The following is an 18,107-nucleotide window of genomic DNA, read 5'->3' as shown; positions in this document are numbered from 1 at the left end:
TTATTTAAATCATTTATTAAATTAAAAATGTAATACGTATGTTTAATTTTGGTTTTATTTATTGAAAAAATATCACGATTTATTTAAAATCATTAAAGTTTGAAATCGATTTATTTGAAGTATCGTCGTCTAATTTTTAATTATTTATAAGTTTTTAGGCTCTGTACAAATTAAAATCAATTAAGTATGAATAAATTACAAATTGGTGTGATATACGATACAAAATACAACTGCTATTAAACTTGTATGAATAGATGTTATTTGGGAACTCGATTTATCTTGATATTGCTCGTCCACAAATGTTGAAGATTCTTTGGGTTCAGAAATATCGTATGTGACTGCTGTGATTATCCTGGTTGTTGTAGGCATAGTGGTCGTTGTCGTTGTATTTGAATCATCGTCATAGTCGGAAAGTGTTGTATTTGATTCTAGGGATGACTGATTTGTAGTAGTAGTAGAGGGTATAATTGTGGTTGTTGTTGGAGCATCATAGTAAGTTACTGATGTATCTGTTTGTGACGTTTGTTTAGTTCTATCAGTAACTGTAGTGCTAGTTGCTAATGGATCATCTTTTGTAATATCTGTTCCTTCAGTTTCTTCGATTGTAGTCGTGGAAAGATTTGGGTTTAAAGTCGATACTTTTATGGTTGAATATTGAGTAGCAGGAGTATCAGAGTTATCATGGGTATATTCAGTTTCTTCGGTATATTCAGTTTCTTTGGTATATTCAGTTTCTTCGGTATATTCAGTTTCTTCGGTATATTCAGTTTCTTTGGTATATTCAGTTATTTCGGTATATTCAGTTTCTTCGGTATATTCAGTTCCTTTGGTTTTTTCTGTTTCTCCAGTTATAGTCGTCGAAGGATTTTGACTCGTAGTAAATTTCTCTGTGGTTGAAGATTGATAAATAGGAGTTTCAGAGCTAGGTTTATCCGGGGTTTCTTCAGTTTCCATGGTTTCTTTGGTGTACTCAGTTTCTTCGGTATATACTGTTACTTCGGTATACTCAGTTTCTTCGGTATATTCAGTTTCTTCGGTATATTCAGTTTCTTCGGTATATTCAGTTTCTTCAGTATATTCAGTTTCTTCGGTATATTCTGTTTCTTCAGTATATTCAGTTTCTTTGGTTTTTTCTGTTTCTCCAGTTATAGTCGTCGAAGGATTTGGACTCGTAGTAAATTTCTCTGTGGTTGAAGATTGATAAATAGGAGTTTCAGAGCTAGGTTTATCCGGGGTATCTTCAGTTTCCATGGTTTCTTTGGTATACTCAGTTTCTTCGGTATACTTTGTTTCTCTAGTTATAGCCGTCGAAGGATTTGGACTCGTAGTAAATTTCTCTGTGGTTGAAGATTGAGAAATAGGAGGTTCAGAGCTAGGTCTATCTGGTGTTTCTTCAGTTTCTATGATTTCTTCGGTTATTTCTGTTTCTTCAGTAGGAGGTTCAGAACTAGGTTTATCCGTTGTTTCTTCAGTGTCTTCAGTCTCTTTGGTATATTTGGTTACTTCAGTTTTTTCTGTTTCTCCAGTTATAGTCGTAGAAGGATTTGGACTCGTAGTAAATTTCTCTGTGGTTGAAGATTGAGAAATAGGAGGTTCAGAGCTAGGTCTATCTGGTGTTTCTTCAGTTTCTATGATTTCTTCGGTTATTTCTGTTTCTTCAGTAGGAGGTTCAGAACTAGGTTTATCCGTTGTTTCTTCAGTGTCTTCAGTCTCTTTGGTATATTTGGTTACTTCAGTTTTTTCTGTTTCTCCAGTTATAGTCGTAGAAGGATTTGGACTCGTAGTAAATTTTTCTGTGGTTGAAGATTGAGAAATAGGAGGTTCAGAGCTAGGTCTATCTGGCGTTTCTTCAGTTTCTATGATTTCTTCGGTTATTTCTGTTTCTTCAGTAGGAGGTTCAGAACTAGGTTTATCCGTTGTTTCTTCAGTGTCTTCAGTCTCTTTGGTATATTTGGTTACTTCAGTTTTTTCTGTTTCTCCAGTTATAGTCGTAGAAGGATTTGGACTCGTAGTAAATTTCTCTGTGGTTGAAGATTGAGAAATAGGAGGTTCAGAGCTAGGTCTATCTGGCGTTTCTTCAGTTTCTATGATTTCTTCGGTTATTTCTGTTTCTTCAGTAGGAGTTTCAGAGCTAGGTTTATCCGGGGTATCTTCAGTTTCTATGGTTTCTTGGGTATATTCAATTTCTTTGATTTTTTTTGTTTCTTCAGTAAAAGATTCCAAACTAAGTTTATCCAAGGTTTCTTCAGCGTCTTCGGTTTTCTGGTAACTTATTCCTCTAGCTAGAGACGTTAGAGGATTCTTGTTTGAAGTAGATTTTTCTGTGGTCGATGATTCAATAATAGTAGTAGAAGAATATGATTGTGTTGGGAATATTGAAGAAGTAAGTTCATCCAACTCTGTTATATCAGTTAAATAAGTTGGAGTTTCTTCATTGTCTTTTAAGTACGGATCAGCAGACTGGGTCCTTTTTGTATCTTCTATTTCAGTGAGGTCCGTACTTATGGAATTATATTCACCGTACATCATGATGCTCCTACTTTTTTCTCGAGTATAGCTACTTTGCGTGGATGTTGGTTTTGAAGAAATTTGTTTATCTTCAGTGTTTGGTGAAGACATATTATTCGTATCGATTTCTGTTACTATTGAATTTGTATCAGACACTGAATTATAATTAACAACAGAATTTGCTGTATATATTTTTTTTTTATTTGGAGAGATTGGATTGATTATATTTTTAATCCAATTATTGTACTTCAAAATGTTATTGAATAAATTAGGCTCATTGATTGAGTATATACCATATAGATGATTATTACAGATCAAAGGAGTTCCATTATCGGTTATCTAAAAAACAGGTACAATAAAAATAATTTATATAAATTTAATACACTTAATAAATACGTAATCAACCATCATAAATATTTATAGTATTTATACTCTATCGTCTAGTATGTAAGTTTTTCCTTAATTTAAAATAATGATATTTTTTATATTCATATCTTATTTATTGTAATTACCATTGTTATTGATTTTTAAAATTTTACATCATTTTAATCAAAATAATAATATATTCATGCCTAAAAGTTTGAACATGGAGTAGGCTTCTCAAGTGTCTTCAATCAAACAATAATCCAACACATACTTCCTGATATAACAAATATATTTACCGTTGAAAATTACTCAATACTTAACGCAATAAAATTAGTAAAGTCACTACAAATAAATAACTTTTTGGTCATCAGAGACTCTCTTACTGTCATTACAGTACTTAAAACCCGTTGCTAAAAAATGAGATTTATCAAATTACCAAATCCTCAGAAAACACCCGAAAAACTTTCGAATTTCTGTGGGTACCTTTCTATATAGGAAATAAAGGAAACGAAATACCGATGAAGCAACTTCGCTTGCTGCTAAAAATTTACCTAATTGTACCATTGATAAAATATCATCTTATGACATTTTCACATAGGTCAAAAATAAAGTCCTCTTATTATGGCAATTGGCAATACCACTGGGATTCTATTCCATCTACAACAAATTTAAATCCATTAAAAGCTCAGTTAAACAATGTTGCTATCACCCGTATAAGAATCGACCACACTTGTGCTACACACTTATTCCTAATTAGCACAGTCTTCCCATCTACATGTAATACATATCAAACTAGCATCACCATATAACACATTCTCGAAGGATGCCCTATCTATGAACCAACTCACAGGTCTCTTAACCTGCACAATATCAAAGAAATCCATGACGAAGATCAAACCATAAATTCATCAAATTCATCACTAAACGTAACCTTATCAACAAGCTCTAATTTAATCAGAATATATTGTAAATTAAATTTTAATTCATTAATGAATTGTAAATAGTATCAAATCTTAGTTGTAATATTTTTAATGTTGGCTAATAACCTTAGTAGTTGAAGCTTGTAACCTTTTAATTAAATAAAAATAATAATAATAATATATTTCTTGAACTAATAATGTCATTGTTACACAAAAATTATTTAAACTTATATTCAATTAATCTTTAAAATAAAATTAAAATTATTGGCAAAAAGAAAGTTTGAATTGATAAGATTAAAAGTCTTTAAAGTTTAAACAACTTAATGATCAATTTCAATTTTAAATGTATAAAAAATTATTTAAATACACAATAATATAGGTATATCCTTGAATTGAATAAAAACTAAACTTAATCCAAATTCTAAATATTTTCAAGATAAATAATATGATGAACATGAAATTTTATAAAATATTTTGATTTCTCGTATACAATAGCTTTAATAACATAATCAATTGTATACATCATTAGACTATTTAATATAGGTAAAATTTATAGAGTGTATTAAAGTGTAGGTAATGATTCATTCCTTTAAATTATTATTTTTTTTCATAATCTCATCGCTGTTGTGTCTGTAATCGTTGAAATCGTTCAAAATAATAAATTATATTTAATACTTATATGTTTATGTTGAATATCTATCATATAAATTATTTAAAATTAATTAATAAATTTGTATATGATTACATTTCAAACTACAAAAACTTACGTTCTGTAATAAACTCCATATTTGTGAATGACAAATCGTATCTTCTAAGTACCATTCGCTCTTATCATATTTTTGTTTTAAAATATTAACCACGTTCCAATATATGAGTGATGAATCATTATTTGACTGTTTTTGAAGGCTGACCACAAAGCATTCTGTATTATTTGATAGATCTTCATTGGCTAATTGAATAGGTGTTACCATCATATTATTGGTAATAATTGATCGTTCTATCTATTGTATAAATTATAAAAAAAATGTAAGTTCTAGCGCATAATAAGTATATGTGTTACATTAATAAAAATAAAAGGTTAGGTACATCAGTGATCTTAAACTTTTTTACCTCAATTAATGCTACATCGTTGTATTTTGTTTCTACAACTTGTCTCGGTTTCAAAATGGTTTCATGAGTTTTATTATTTCGTATTGCAATTTCAATACTATTCAATGGAATGCTTCCTGTAGTACTAAAAATAAAAATTTAAGTCTATTAAATAATTTGTAAATATCATAAAATGGAGATTTAATTAATAAAATATCTACTTAATACAATACGCAGAGGTTATCACCCAATTCACATCGATCAATGTGCCTGGACATAATATTTTTCCATTTGAATGAATTCTTATAAACACCTATTATCCGAAAACATAAAAATGACATCATATTTCAATGCACGTGGATAATATCAAAATCGAAGTACTTACTATGTAAGGAAATTGTTCATTTTTCGCCTGTAAAGGTGGTGAACATTTTTTTTCATTTTGTAAAGAGTTTGTACTCGATTCTTGAAAATAACATTTATCATTTATTTCCAGAGTTATTAAAAAGCTAAATTGTTATAATTTATTTAATATTTTTATATTATAATTCATGAGATATGTCAATTAATTAAGTTTATTTCTACAGGAAATATGTTACATATTGCTTGATGATTTTATTGTCAGGTTTATAATAAATAATTATTTTCAGAAAGGTATCGAACTTATCTCATGTAAATTTAATATAGATGTACTAATCTATTGAAAATATTAAAAAATATTAAATTACTACCTACTTATAAAAATTATTTTAATGATACATTTTAATTTAATAAATTATACATGAATGTTCTACACATGTTTGTATATAACTGAAATGCTTATTAAATTATAAGCTATCTCTTATACTCAATATTATATTTTTGAACGATAAAAAAATGTTTTTTTTTTTATAAATAAATACATTTTCTTAACAGTCTATTTAATTTTAAATACTAGACATAATTTCATCGGTACTAGATATACATATAAATAATTTTTATGTTATTGTCAACATTAATGCAAAGTACCTGGTATATACCCATTCAATTGATAAAAATATAATCAAAATTAATCTTTGTACAGAAACTAAAAAATACCGATGGTTTGAACATCTTATGTGTTGTTTAAAATATTATTTAAGTTAAATATCTAATAAAATGTTTGGTGGTGAATAAAATATCAAAGTAATTACGTCAATATATTCTCAAGTATAATAAAATACGTGACTTACCTTTTAATATTAAGAAACTGAATAAAACAATTTGAATATATTTGAACTTGTCCATATTAAACAAAATGAAAAATTACTATACGTACATTATGGAATTTAAGTTTTAATTTACAGTAAAAGTGATTATTTAACACTAAGGTGTGTGAGTTGACACCTATTGGCAATTAATAGATTACAATTTTTCACATGTATAGTATCAATAAGATAACTTTATGAGCACTTCACTTTCTTGAATTATCATTAAACGTGAGTACATGTATCGGAACATGTTAAAACAATATAAGTTTTTTTATTTTGATTGAAGGTTGACTACGAAAAACAAGTAGGTACTTTAAATTATTCTGATTGTTCTGATGATCATCACGTATGTAAGGATAATAATAAAATAACTTCAGTGTACTAAAAACCTAGTAAGTATTACTAGGTAAGTATACAGTAGTTAATAATCTATATAATAGTAATTCTATGTAATGATTTATTGATAAATAAAACAATAATAATTTATCTACCTACAATGTAGATCTTACATACTAGTTTATAAATCTAAATATTTAATGGAATTTTTAAATGATCAATTAACTATATTAGATTACATATAATATATTTAATATGGATAACGGTCACTACGGAAATATAAAACGTTTGTTTAATATAAAAATACAATGCACATAGTATATGATATTATTAAAACAAAAAAAAAATTATCTCATGTATCTTATAATATAGGTAGCACACTACAAAAGGAAAAAGAAACTTAAAGTTGTGTAAAAAAAAAAAAAGATTCAAATAAATCACAATATATTGTGTAAAAATACATGGGTGTATAATTAAATAGTTGTACAAGCATACGAGATATTTATAAATATAATATAATATTTATCTATTATTACACTTGGATGGTTGGATGGTAAATGAAATAAGATAGATATGATTCATGAATAATATAAACATTGATCATTTTAGCCGTCTTCTATAATTCTTTAAATCAATTTTTGTAATTAAAAAATTATTAATGAATACAGTTTTAAATATTTGTAACACCTTATATTTTATGCACACTATCTAATTTTGACTGGAAGCAGAATAATTTTCTACGTCTTTTTTACATAACACTATCTCGGTTATTATTTATCTTAATAATTATCGAAATGTTTAATATGATATTAAAAAAGTGTTGAATCTGAATTCAAAAATAAATTCAATAAATATATGATAAACAATTTTGAGTGGCTATTAGCCGGCCATATCCTTAAGTATAATTTTTAGATTCTGTGCGGAACAATGAATGCATTGATTTTACTATGATGTGATTTTTATAAATGATAAGTTTTCAATCAAATATTTTGATTTTCAAAAATGAGTATGGTTTTGAATGTAAAATTGGATCTAGTTTTAAAATTTAATACATGACTCTTTATAAGTAGTTCATACTGAAATCATGAAATGTAAAAAATGTAAAAAGGTAATTATTTTATTAAGCATTTTAAGTTACAGTTTAGACGGAATTACTTATTTAAACGATAAATAATGCCATGTTAATTTATTGCTTATAACTTAAAAATTATTTGTATAAACTATTACTTTTATGTATTTCATACTATTATAAGTTGTACTATACGCAATAACATTTTTTTTACATTAGCTATTTATAGGTACTATGAACGTACTTTTGTTGTTTTACGGTTTTTACAGAAACACGTCATGAAATTTTAAGTTATCCAAGTTAATATAATTTAGTATAAATACATATTAATAAATATTAATAATATAATAAATGCAATATTTTTGGTAAAAATTTTAAAAGTAAAATATATTACTTTAATATATCACAAAATGTATTTAGTGATAAGGCTAACACTCTGACAGGTCTTCGCTCAGAATCGTTTTTCATATACAATAATATATTATTGAATTAAAATTTAACACGCATATAATAGTGACCTATTCGATGCCTAATGTATATTGTATAGCAGAGCGTTAACAACTACCTTTTTAAATTTTTTTTTCTCGGTTATTTTGAAAAATACTTTGACTTTTAATTTCATTCTCTGAAACTAAATCCAATTTGTTATCAGAAATCACTCTAAAAGTTGAAAACCGATATATTTTTTCGACTACTTATCGTGTATATATAGTATATAAAAAAACATACTTCAATACTTCATTGTTATTTCATTACATTCAACGCTCCGCTTAAAATCTAGGATATGGGTTTGTAATAGGTGCACACTATGCTTCTGAAAAAATAATTTAAAAATCGTTATAATTGATAATTTTAATAATAAGATTTGTCTTATGATACAATATAAAATTAATAAACCGTTTATCTAAAAAAATTTTATTTTCAATACTACTAACTTGATCAAAGTTATTCAAGGTAATATCGAAAGTAAGCAATCGCCAATTCTCATAAAAATAAAAAAAATAAATCATTTTATTATACACATAATAATTATAGTTACAAGTTTTTAATTATAATTTATTTACTTATTATTAGTCCACATAAAAGTATATAGTATACGTAGTTTGTTTAAGTTACATAAAATACAAGCAAATAAGGCACAATTAGAATACACAAGTTTTCGAATAATCGAAGTTCAAACAATAATAATATAATATAATATCTACTATATACACCTAATCGTTATGGAAGAATAATGCGATTTTGTTGTACATGACAGTTTCTTAAACACAATATAATAATATTATACATGTATAATTTTATAATCTATATTTTATAGTTTTATATCTATACCTATATACATAATAAATTATTAGTTTCCTTTGGACGAGTAATATTGAACGATTACAATCCCAAATGAAATGTACATAATAAATGACACAAAAATAAATAATTTCTTTAATAATAAATGTACCTACAGAAATTAGGAATAAAAATAAATAAATAAAATTACCTGTATTTACATAAAAAATATAATTATTTTTTGCTTTATAAATATCGCGATTTCTAGATTCTCGATCTTTTTAAAAGCTCGGTTCTGCGAACGTGCTATTCACATAATTATCAATGATAGTGATTCGTACGAAATCACGACAATTGTCTATTAATTATTATTCATCATTAAAATATTCCAACCACGAATGACATCTCGTACCTTTCTACTGAGAGACGGTATTGAACTTAAACATAGCGCATAGAACATACACTTATTTATTTATTATCGATTTAAAATAAAACGTGTTGGATTCATTCAAATTCAGTTTGATACTCGTACGTGTCAAACTGAAACCTCCTGTGTCAGTTGATGAAAGGCGGAAGTGGCGTGAACGGTGGCTCCACTTTTATCGTGGTTTCCTCTTCTCCATCTTCTTCTATCTGCTGTTGTTGCTGCTGCTGCTGCTGCTGCTGTTGCTGTTGATGCTGATGCTGCTGGTGATCCTGGACTTCGTATCCCATGGTCCCAACGATATCACACTCGGTGTCCGGCTGTAGGAGTCCTGCCATGTCCTGGCTCATCACGTACGAGTCGACCACGTGCTTATTGAGCTGATGTCCGTGATAATCGCGATCAGGCGGTGACTGGTCAAGCGGGCCCATCATATCCTGCCGGGCTAGGCATTGCATGCTGGCCGAAAATAGTCCCGGGCTATCTTGCGGCTGGACGGCGTACGGTGTGCCACCAAAGTTATTGTTGTTATTATTGCCGCCGCTGCCGTGAAACGCGTTCTGCGTGAATGGCGACGACCCGTTGCTATTGAGCAAGTTCAGGTGCGCAAGATCCCCGTAACCGGCGGCACCGTAGCCCCAAGGCTCCGATCCGCTGAGTGTGACCGGCGAACATGTGCCCAACGACGGCGATACGTTACCACCGAACGTTGTCAGTGTGGTGAACGATGTTGAGCTCACTGAAGACCCCGGAGAGCCGGATGGGAAAACTGTAACGTATACAGCATAATTATATAATTGTATGTTATCGGCTGTTGACGTTAAGAGTCGTTCGTCCTGTCGAATGGTACCCCCAATAAACGTACCAAACGGTTATGTTTGAGAAGGGTGTTATGAGAACGTTACACTCTCACATGTTGCTTTTATACAAACGTATACCATAATTAATATTAATAATTTGCGTTCAGTCGGATCAACTTTGCGTATTGTTATTAATTTTAATAATTCAGTGAATTGATTTTTTATCAAAATTAATGATAAGAAAATTATCTGTGTTTGTACGAAGCTGTTGGTTTTTTACAGTGTTTTGATTTTTATTTAAATTTCTAAATTTTAATATTTTTCATAGGTAGGTACATAACTATAATTCGTTTATAAGTATAAATATCATCATTAACCAACAAACAAATATTTATAAAGTCCCTAACTTTAAAATTAACAATTGGTTAATCCACTCAAATATTAATGCTAATAACAATACAAAATTTAATCACAAAACGCACATTTGCTATGTTTACACAATTTGTATGATAGAAAATACACATATTATAATATTATGATTTTACAAAGGATATTTCGGTGTTCACTTATTTAATAAGTTATCATTTGTTTTTGATATATTTAGATAGAACGGTATATTTTAAATTAGCTAATTATATGGTAATATAATTTTCATGAACCAGATATAAAAAGAATCAAAACTTCCGGAAGCTGCACCACTCAACACGGACCTCAATTTTATCACCACCACAATCAAATTCATTATCGTCTTTATATATTATCGGTTTTTAATCAAATAATTTTAATAAATTATCAGCTTATACATAAATAATTTATGTTTTATACTAATTGCAATATGGTATGTCACTGTATATATATTATACTGCACTTGAGACTGTTTTTATAAAAATATTATATTTCGTGACACAATGTGAGCGAGAAAAAGTGTATCTTTAAGTAGCTATATTCAATTCTACACACTTACCGGAATTAGTCAGGTAAACAGTTTTCCTGGGTGGTTCTCTCTTTCGCCACTTAGCCCTCCGGTTTTGGAACCATACTTGTACTCGAGACTCACTAAGCTTAAGATTCAAAGCTAATTCTTCTCTGGCGAACACGTCTGGATACGGAGCTCTTTCAAACGCTCGTTCTAACTCTTCCAATTGATGAGACGTGAACGTTGTCCTAGATAAATAGTAAACGATATAGTGATATTATGTAAAACCGGTATTTTACAATATACGATTAATTATGATATTAAGTGGAAAATTATATATTAGTAAGCGGTTGTATGGTAATAAGTGATGGATAGGTACATTTATTCCAAAAAAGAAAGAAATATTAAATTACATAATATATAATTGTTATATTAATATTATTTAAAATATTTTGTGGTATACTGACCTTGTTTTTTTCTTTTTTGTGCCGTTGTTATCTGTATTTTTCGATTTTGAACTTGATTTCTTTGGCACTGGTGGTTCGGCCGGTAGTCCTGAAAATAATACAAATTGATCTATTAACGATGGAAAAGCAAAAAAAAAAAAAAAATGAAAAACACTGTGTTCGTTTACAATAAACATGTACTTTTAGTGTTGAAAAATGTCATTAAACATAGAACTTTAAAATATTTCAATTTATTTTTTATTATTAATTTACATAAAAAGTATATTAATTTGTTTAGTAGTCGAAAACAATAATTTAATCTCATTTTTGCTCTTTATGTATAACTATACATTTATACTTCTTTAATTATGTAATTTAGCAGTTAATTATTTAGCAAACATTTATAAAATTACTAGAATTTTTTCTGCTTCAATCAACTACTTAGCTACCTAATTACTTTACCTACAACAAGTCAATATATCACCATAAAAAATGTGTTTATTATCGTTAAGATACATTATTATATCTGAAGTATCTTAAACAAACATTAGAACACACTCATTACTGTTTATAATGTATACCTGAAGGCTGTTGACCGGTGGCTGGCAACGGGTTCGAATCCATTTCCAACTTGATGGCGTGCTTCTGTCCGTTGGTGTTGACGACAATATCGGTCGGCTGCACCTGAACGGTGGACGTGACCGGCATCTGAAACAAGTCCTGCGGATCGCCAATCTGTACCTGTCTATCTTGTTGCTGCTGCTGTTGCTGCATTTGGTCCTGAACGCTGTGGTGGTGCCGGTGCATGTCCATGTCCTGGAGCTGATGGTGATGGTGGTGGTGATGGTGTTGCAAGTCCATGTGGTCGGGCACGGGCAATGCGTATCCCATCATATCGCCAGGCTGCTGGAACGCCAACAGCGGCTGGTGCTGGTGGTGTGCGGGCGGTGACCCGGGCTTGGTCTGGTGATGGTATTCGTTGAACATCATCGACTCGTCAAACGCACCCTCGTCCATGGTGTCAAGTAAAAACTCTTCAGTGGTGATTATAATTGAACTCAGCGTATACGTTGTTTATATAATTTTGGTTATCACCACAGATTTTGTGTCCACACGCACACGCACGCGTCGCGATGATGAGAGACGGCGGCGGCGGCGGCGGCGGTCCGTGAGCGGTGGTGGCGGTGGCGGTGGAGGGACAGTTAATTTCTGTTGATTGTCTACAATTGAAGCGGCGACGACGAACTGAATTATAGGACCTAATAATATTATATTAAATAAACTTCGTTTAAGGGCAATTTAAAAAAGCGAACCCGGTTTTAATAGTGGTCTGGCGTACACGACTTGGAGCATTCGTGTAGTCGCTACTCCTCGGACGCGGGTGAGTATCTCGTTCGGTCTCTTCGGAGACGCAATCGGAAAACGGACGGAAAAACGAAAACAAATAAATGCGAATCGCCGACACGTCACGCGTGTAATCAACGACGTTTATTAATTATTGATATTATATAGTAAAATGTGTCCGCGCGACGACGACTTATATAATATCTCGACGGCGACGGAGACGCGCGTGGCCGCTGCGATGTACGTCGTGCTCGGATCGTGTGAAGTTTGAAGTAAAAACGTACCGTGTGTCCGATGTAAGTTTTCGCGTTCGACGGGACGTGCATACGTATATGCGTGTGTATGTGGGCTGCGACCAATAGGGGCTTTTGGGAGTGGTGGCGGGTCGACCAATGCGACGCGCGTACACATGGGTTAGGTGCATAGCTCGCGGGGACCGTCCCTTCGACTATGTCACTCGCACGCACACACGCACGCACACATACACACACACACACGCGCGCACGCGCACACACACACACACACTATTGTATAGACACGATATTAATATTATAATAGTGACACTGCGGCAATTGTAAATAATCCAGTTAAGAATAAATATATAAAGCTAATATTCACAACGCACCAAGCACGCGATAACACTGCCAAATAATATTACATTTAATGCTGTTTTTTCTATGACAATATCGTAAGATGTAATACTCTACGTATAATATAATATATAGAGGACATATATTCTGTCGCGTCGTTCCTGTCCATCTAATCATCATATTCTAATACCCAACTAGACATCGTGTATAGGCTATCTTATATTTGAACTTACACAGAATAACCCAATAATTAAATTTAAAGAGAAGAATATATACTCTCGAAGTTACATCAAAAATCCTTCCCGCAATAAGATATTATTGTATAATGAAGAAATTGTATAGTATTTTACGATTTGTTTGCTACCTATATTATTTCATACTTATGTTATAATAAATTGTAACTATTCTTCATAAAATGATATTTTTCAAATAAATATGACGGCTTAAAAATATTGTTCTAATTTGAATTTGAAAATTTAGGCGTTATTAATTTCTATAATATTACCTGATTTTAACGTCAAAATTTAGATTTTTTTCTTATATCGCCCGTTAAATAATAAGGGTATCACGTCTTCTAAGTATATTATCTTTTTATGCTTGTAATACATTTCTGTTGATGTCTCAAAACAGTCAAAACTATATTTTTAATAAATTTGCTTGCTATACCTATCTTACGCATTATGAAAATATATTTCGATGGTTCGTATTATAATTTATTATTATATGACCAATCAGGAACAATTTATAAATTTATATAAGTACTGAAAGATTCTTCAAAATATATGCTTTTATTTTTTCAAAAAGTTTTAATGTTTTTGAAAATATTTTTACATCATTTAAAATTACTGCAGAGCAAACTTATCTTTTTTATCCTTATCGTTTATTTGTACATTTTTTTTTAAACTGTAAATTTCAAATTGTGGAGCATAACATTTTTTGAGTACTACAGAATATATTATGCGATTATCATACTCCTGTTTTAACCATAATAATAAATTGTACTATTCATTTTTTTTTTTTTTGGAAAATTTTAATAGTTACCTATCTTTTATTTTGAATTTTTATTATTTTTTACTACTTGATATTCAATCTAATAATTTCCACGGTTATAGTTTACGTTATTTAATCTATAGAGCAACTTAGATGAATATAAAAATTGAATTTTTAACAAATATTTTAAGTTAAAAATTTCAATTGATAATAGATGTAGTGGACTAATATTTAGCAAGGTATCCCTGGTACCACATCACTCCACTCACCTAAACTTTAAGTATTTATAAGTTATAATTTATTAACTATTAATTAAAATATTGTTTTTGTATATTAAAATAATATACTAAAAACCGGTTCTAATCAGGCAAATATAAAATACTAAGTACTGAAAAAATTACAATTAGTTTTATAAATAATAACGGTGATATCATGTATAAAATAAGCCATTGTGAGATATATCGAGATATTCGTTGAGGAAACCCAATACTCCGATAGCCACTGTGCGGGGTGGGGTGGGAGTGTAGATAGTCGATCAGATAAGTAATAAATATATTATGACATCCGCATTGCTTCCGGAAGTCAACCTAAACGACGGGGTGCAGCCACTAATCACTAACAAAAGTACCGAACATATTCGGATTCCTTTATTAAAAATTTACCTCAAAATCGGCGTGTTTATCAAATTTGTTCAACGGATCAAGCAATGCGAGCAATTTTTTTTTTAAGAATTCTGTATTAAACAGGGTTCCCCTCCCTGCACGTCCACACAGAGTCGCTGCTCGGCCGTAACGACGCGCGACGTGCACCATATATTATAACCTGAGTAACATATATAATATATATATATACATTGTCGCATACATATAGACCTTTTAACACTGATGCGGAGGGTGATTAGCCTCGAAAATGCGGGACGATTATTACAGAAGCCCTTATTATTATTGTTATTATTTTTTTTTTCGTCGTCATGCACGTAATGCACATACACACACACATATATACTGCGTGTTACTGTATGTACTCTGCGTGCAGTACCTATACATAATAATATATACGACCGACGCGATCGTCTCCGTGATAAACGTCTGTTCTCGCGTCGATTCCCATCACATTATAAAAGTGGTAAAAATACAATATAATATTATTATTATTATGTATACATATTTCGACGAGTGTCCAAGCGAGATTAATGTATACTATTATACATTTATACCCCTGTGGCGTTGCACACCGTTTTGGAAAAGCGGGTAATTTAACACGCAAAAGTCACGGCCCCTCTCATCACACGCACCGTACATAACAGTACTTATATTATGTACATATAGACGCGCGAGACCTGTGGTGGCGTTTGTCGAACCAATTGAGCACATTATCGGACTATGCAATCTTTTCATGTTACAAACAAAGCTGTGGCATGTGGTGGTATTGCTACCAGACCTGTGTTTATACGCACCTAAGCTTTGCCTATAGGTACATAGTGATGTGTTTTTTCTTTACGTCTTAAGCACTCGTTGTATCGGTCGTATTTAATTTTACTTTTGCTATTATAATGATTTTTTTAAATTATTTTACTATTTTTTAAGCAGTAGCTAGTTTTTGATTCAAATTATTTTTCTAATTAATTCTGTATACACATATTTTTATTTTTTAAATTTAAATTCAAATTAGAATTTAAAGTTTATACGAATAGATAATAATAATTGCATGTGGGATATCCCTATATTGTTAATCTACACTACCGTTTTAATCCACTTATCTTAATTCCCTACTTTAAATAATACCAAATAAAATCGGAAATATTTTCATCATTGAGTATAGTATAGTCAATAGTCATTGACATATAAAAAAATATAAAAGACTGTTAATAGTCATTAATACCAATGAATTCTTACGTTTTTGACGATTACTTGGTTTATAATTTATGATTTGCGGCACTCGGGACAGAGTAAAATTGCGGGGCCTAAAATGTCTAAAATGTCACTATCACGCGTCAGTTGCAAATATAGCTCTATAAATTTGAAACTCAAATATGCATGAATAGTCTTAACAAATATAGTATCTTGCAGCTACAACAATATGAATAAGTGAATTAATTAATAACGCAACATGTCATATAATCAAACTTCATATAATAAATAATAATATTCACAAAATAAATAAATATAAAATATAATAATAACAGGGTAGGTACAATACAAAAATTTATAAAAATTATCTTTTCTAATTTTTAAATCCGCGAATAATATCATCATATTTTAATTGATCAGCATTTTTTTTTTATATAGAGATTATAGCTTAATTGCAGGTGAACTTTTCTTTTACAATTTTGTATGAAAAAAAATGATCTGTACCTACATTTTTTTTGCTTATTAACTTGACTTTTTTGTTGTATCTATGAAAGGGAGGCTTGTTAACTGTGGTGAGAGCACGATTCCCCGCTCACCTTGCCCCCCTAGGGATGACCCTGATAATAATGGCTATAACATAATATAATAAAAACTACAGATTGAATCACTTTTGGTAATAGATTCAATTCTTATTAATGTAGCTAACTTTTTGTTTTTCTAAAATCATATATAAGTACCTACAGTATTTATTAGATGATATTTATTAATATGAAATAAAGTGCTTACAAGTTTATATTCAAAAGTAAATTTAGTCTTATCGCATATAATAAAAATATGTTTTGAAGATATTTATAGGTGCCTATACAATATAATATAATGTAATATACGTAGGTATAGGAAAACTTTTTGCCATTATACATAAGTATATAAGTTTAAAAATTAACCAACAGTGTCGGTAACATGATACTGATCACCTGATACTATATGAGTTGGAGTTATCCGATTCCAAACATAACTATTATATATTTATTTATTATATTATGCTTTATATATGTTATAAAAAATATATACTTTATTATGTATGTTATATATACACGTTTTAGACAATGAAGAAATGAGCTTATGGCCGATTAACCTTGTACTGTAGCTGACTGTTAAATGTATAATGTATATTAATTATTTATATTACTATATAGCAATAATTTCACTTCAATTTCGAGTACAACTCAATTAGTAAACACTAAACATGCGTATTAGTTCGTTCGATATATTGTATATATTATGCACTTATATAGATGTAATATAGACAAAACAGGGACATTTTTTTCATAAACAATATGTACAGCGTGTACATCGTATACATAATAAGTAATTACTAATAACTAGGCTAGGATTTCTATGCAGTAAAAAATCGTAATAATATGCAAAAACATTTTTTTTTAAACATTAGTTTATATTATTACATGCTATAATTAAATTATATTTTTTTTAAATTTTAAATGTGAACGATCGGCGACTAAATTGAAGATTTTTATTGACTGAAACTGTTTTTCACATCACACAATGTTGTTGGAGCATATTTAAATTACGTGATTTGTACCGGATTTAAAGTAATATTAGTACATTTTTCTTCCGTTTTATATTCACTGTTTATAATGTTACACATTTTTAGAAGTGCTTTAAATCCCTTATTTTTTTTAGTATTAAGCCCATTTTAGTTTAGATAGATACTATATTTACGATAATTCGACAAATAGACCAATAATTATAGACGTTCATTAAATAAATACCATTTAAAACTAATTAGATTCTCAAAAATTTATATATATATATACAATTATATGCATTATGTTCAAAATATGCAAAAAAAAAAAAAAATTGTACTGTTTAATGTTTAATCAAGAATAAGCCAAATCGTGGACATATCTCACAATCAATCAATTTGGACT

General features: G+C 29.8%; 2 protein-coding genes across 3 annotated transcripts; both read right to left on the bottom strand.

Annotated features, from left to right (window-relative positions):
- Window positions 1–37: 37 nt before the first annotated feature.
- LOC113553962 (paternally-expressed gene 3 protein-like) lies at window positions 38–6,230 on the bottom strand. The gene is made up of 6 exons (XM_026957570.1): window positions 6,095–6,230; window positions 5,269–5,348; window positions 5,105–5,196; window positions 4,905–5,028; window positions 4,562–4,795; window positions 38–2,847 (listed from the first exon to the last, which is right to left on the bottom strand). The coding sequence occupies exons 1-6, from the start codon at window positions 6,147–6,149 to the stop codon at window positions 196–198; spliced, it is 3,237 nt and encodes a 1,078-aa protein (XP_026813371.1). The 5' UTR covers window positions 6,150–6,230; the 3' UTR covers window positions 38–195.
- Window positions 6,231–8,597: 2,367 nt separating this feature from the next.
- On the bottom strand, window positions 8,598–12,998 carry LOC113551583 (homeobox protein orthopedia-like). 2 transcript variants are annotated; one of them, XM_026953903.1, is made up of 5 exons: window positions 12,698–12,998; window positions 11,966–12,643; window positions 11,406–11,493; window positions 10,987–11,186; window positions 8,598–9,991 (listed from the first exon to the last, which is right to left on the bottom strand). In XM_026953903.1, exons 2-5 carry the CDS (start codon window positions 12,399–12,401, stop codon window positions 9,354–9,356), a joined length of 1,362 nt encoding a protein of 453 aa, XP_026809704.1. In that variant the 5' UTR covers window positions 12,402–12,643; window positions 12,698–12,998; the 3' UTR covers window positions 8,598–9,353. The 2 variants fall into 2 exon arrangements, with proteins under 2 accessions (XP_026809704.1, XP_026809703.1); XM_026953902.1 differs by having other exon boundaries at window positions 11,966–12,998.
- Window positions 12,999–18,107: the final 5,109 nt, after the last annotated feature.

The sequence above is a fragment of the Rhopalosiphum maidis genome, chromosome 2 (genome assembly GCF_003676215.2).
Source record: "Rhopalosiphum maidis isolate BTI-1 chromosome 2, ASM367621v3, whole genome shotgun sequence".
Taxonomy (NCBI): Eukaryota; Metazoa; Arthropoda; class Insecta; order Hemiptera; family Aphididae; genus Rhopalosiphum; species Rhopalosiphum maidis.
This window is presented reverse-complemented; position numbering and strand designations above follow the sequence as displayed.

Excerpts from the sequence above, each read along its gene's own strand:
- LOC113553962 (XM_026957570.1), bottom strand. The coding sequence starts at position 6,149 with ATGGACAAGTTCAAATATATTCAAATTGTTTTATTCAGTTTCTTAATA. Across the intron at positions 5,349-6,094 it reads CAGTTTCTTAATATTAAAAG|AATCGAGTACAAACTCTTTA; the intron begins GTAAGTCACGTA and ends GTTATTTTCAAG. Across the intron at positions 4,796-4,904 it reads ACGATGTAGCATTAATTGAG|ATAGAACGATCAATTATTAC; the intron begins GTAAAAAAGTTT and ends TTTATACAATAG.
- LOC113551583 (XM_026953902.1), bottom strand. The coding sequence starts at position 12,401 with ATGGACGAGGGTGCGTTTGACGAGTCGATGATGTTCAACGAATACCAT. Across the intron at positions 11,494-11,965 it reads CACCGGTCAACAGCCTTCAG|GACTACCGGCCGAACCACCA; the intron begins GTATACATTATA and ends TATTATTTTCAG. Across the intron at positions 11,187-11,405 it reads ACAAAAAAGAAAAAAACAAG|GACAACGTTCACGTCTCATC; the intron begins GTCAGTATACCA and ends CTATTTATCTAG.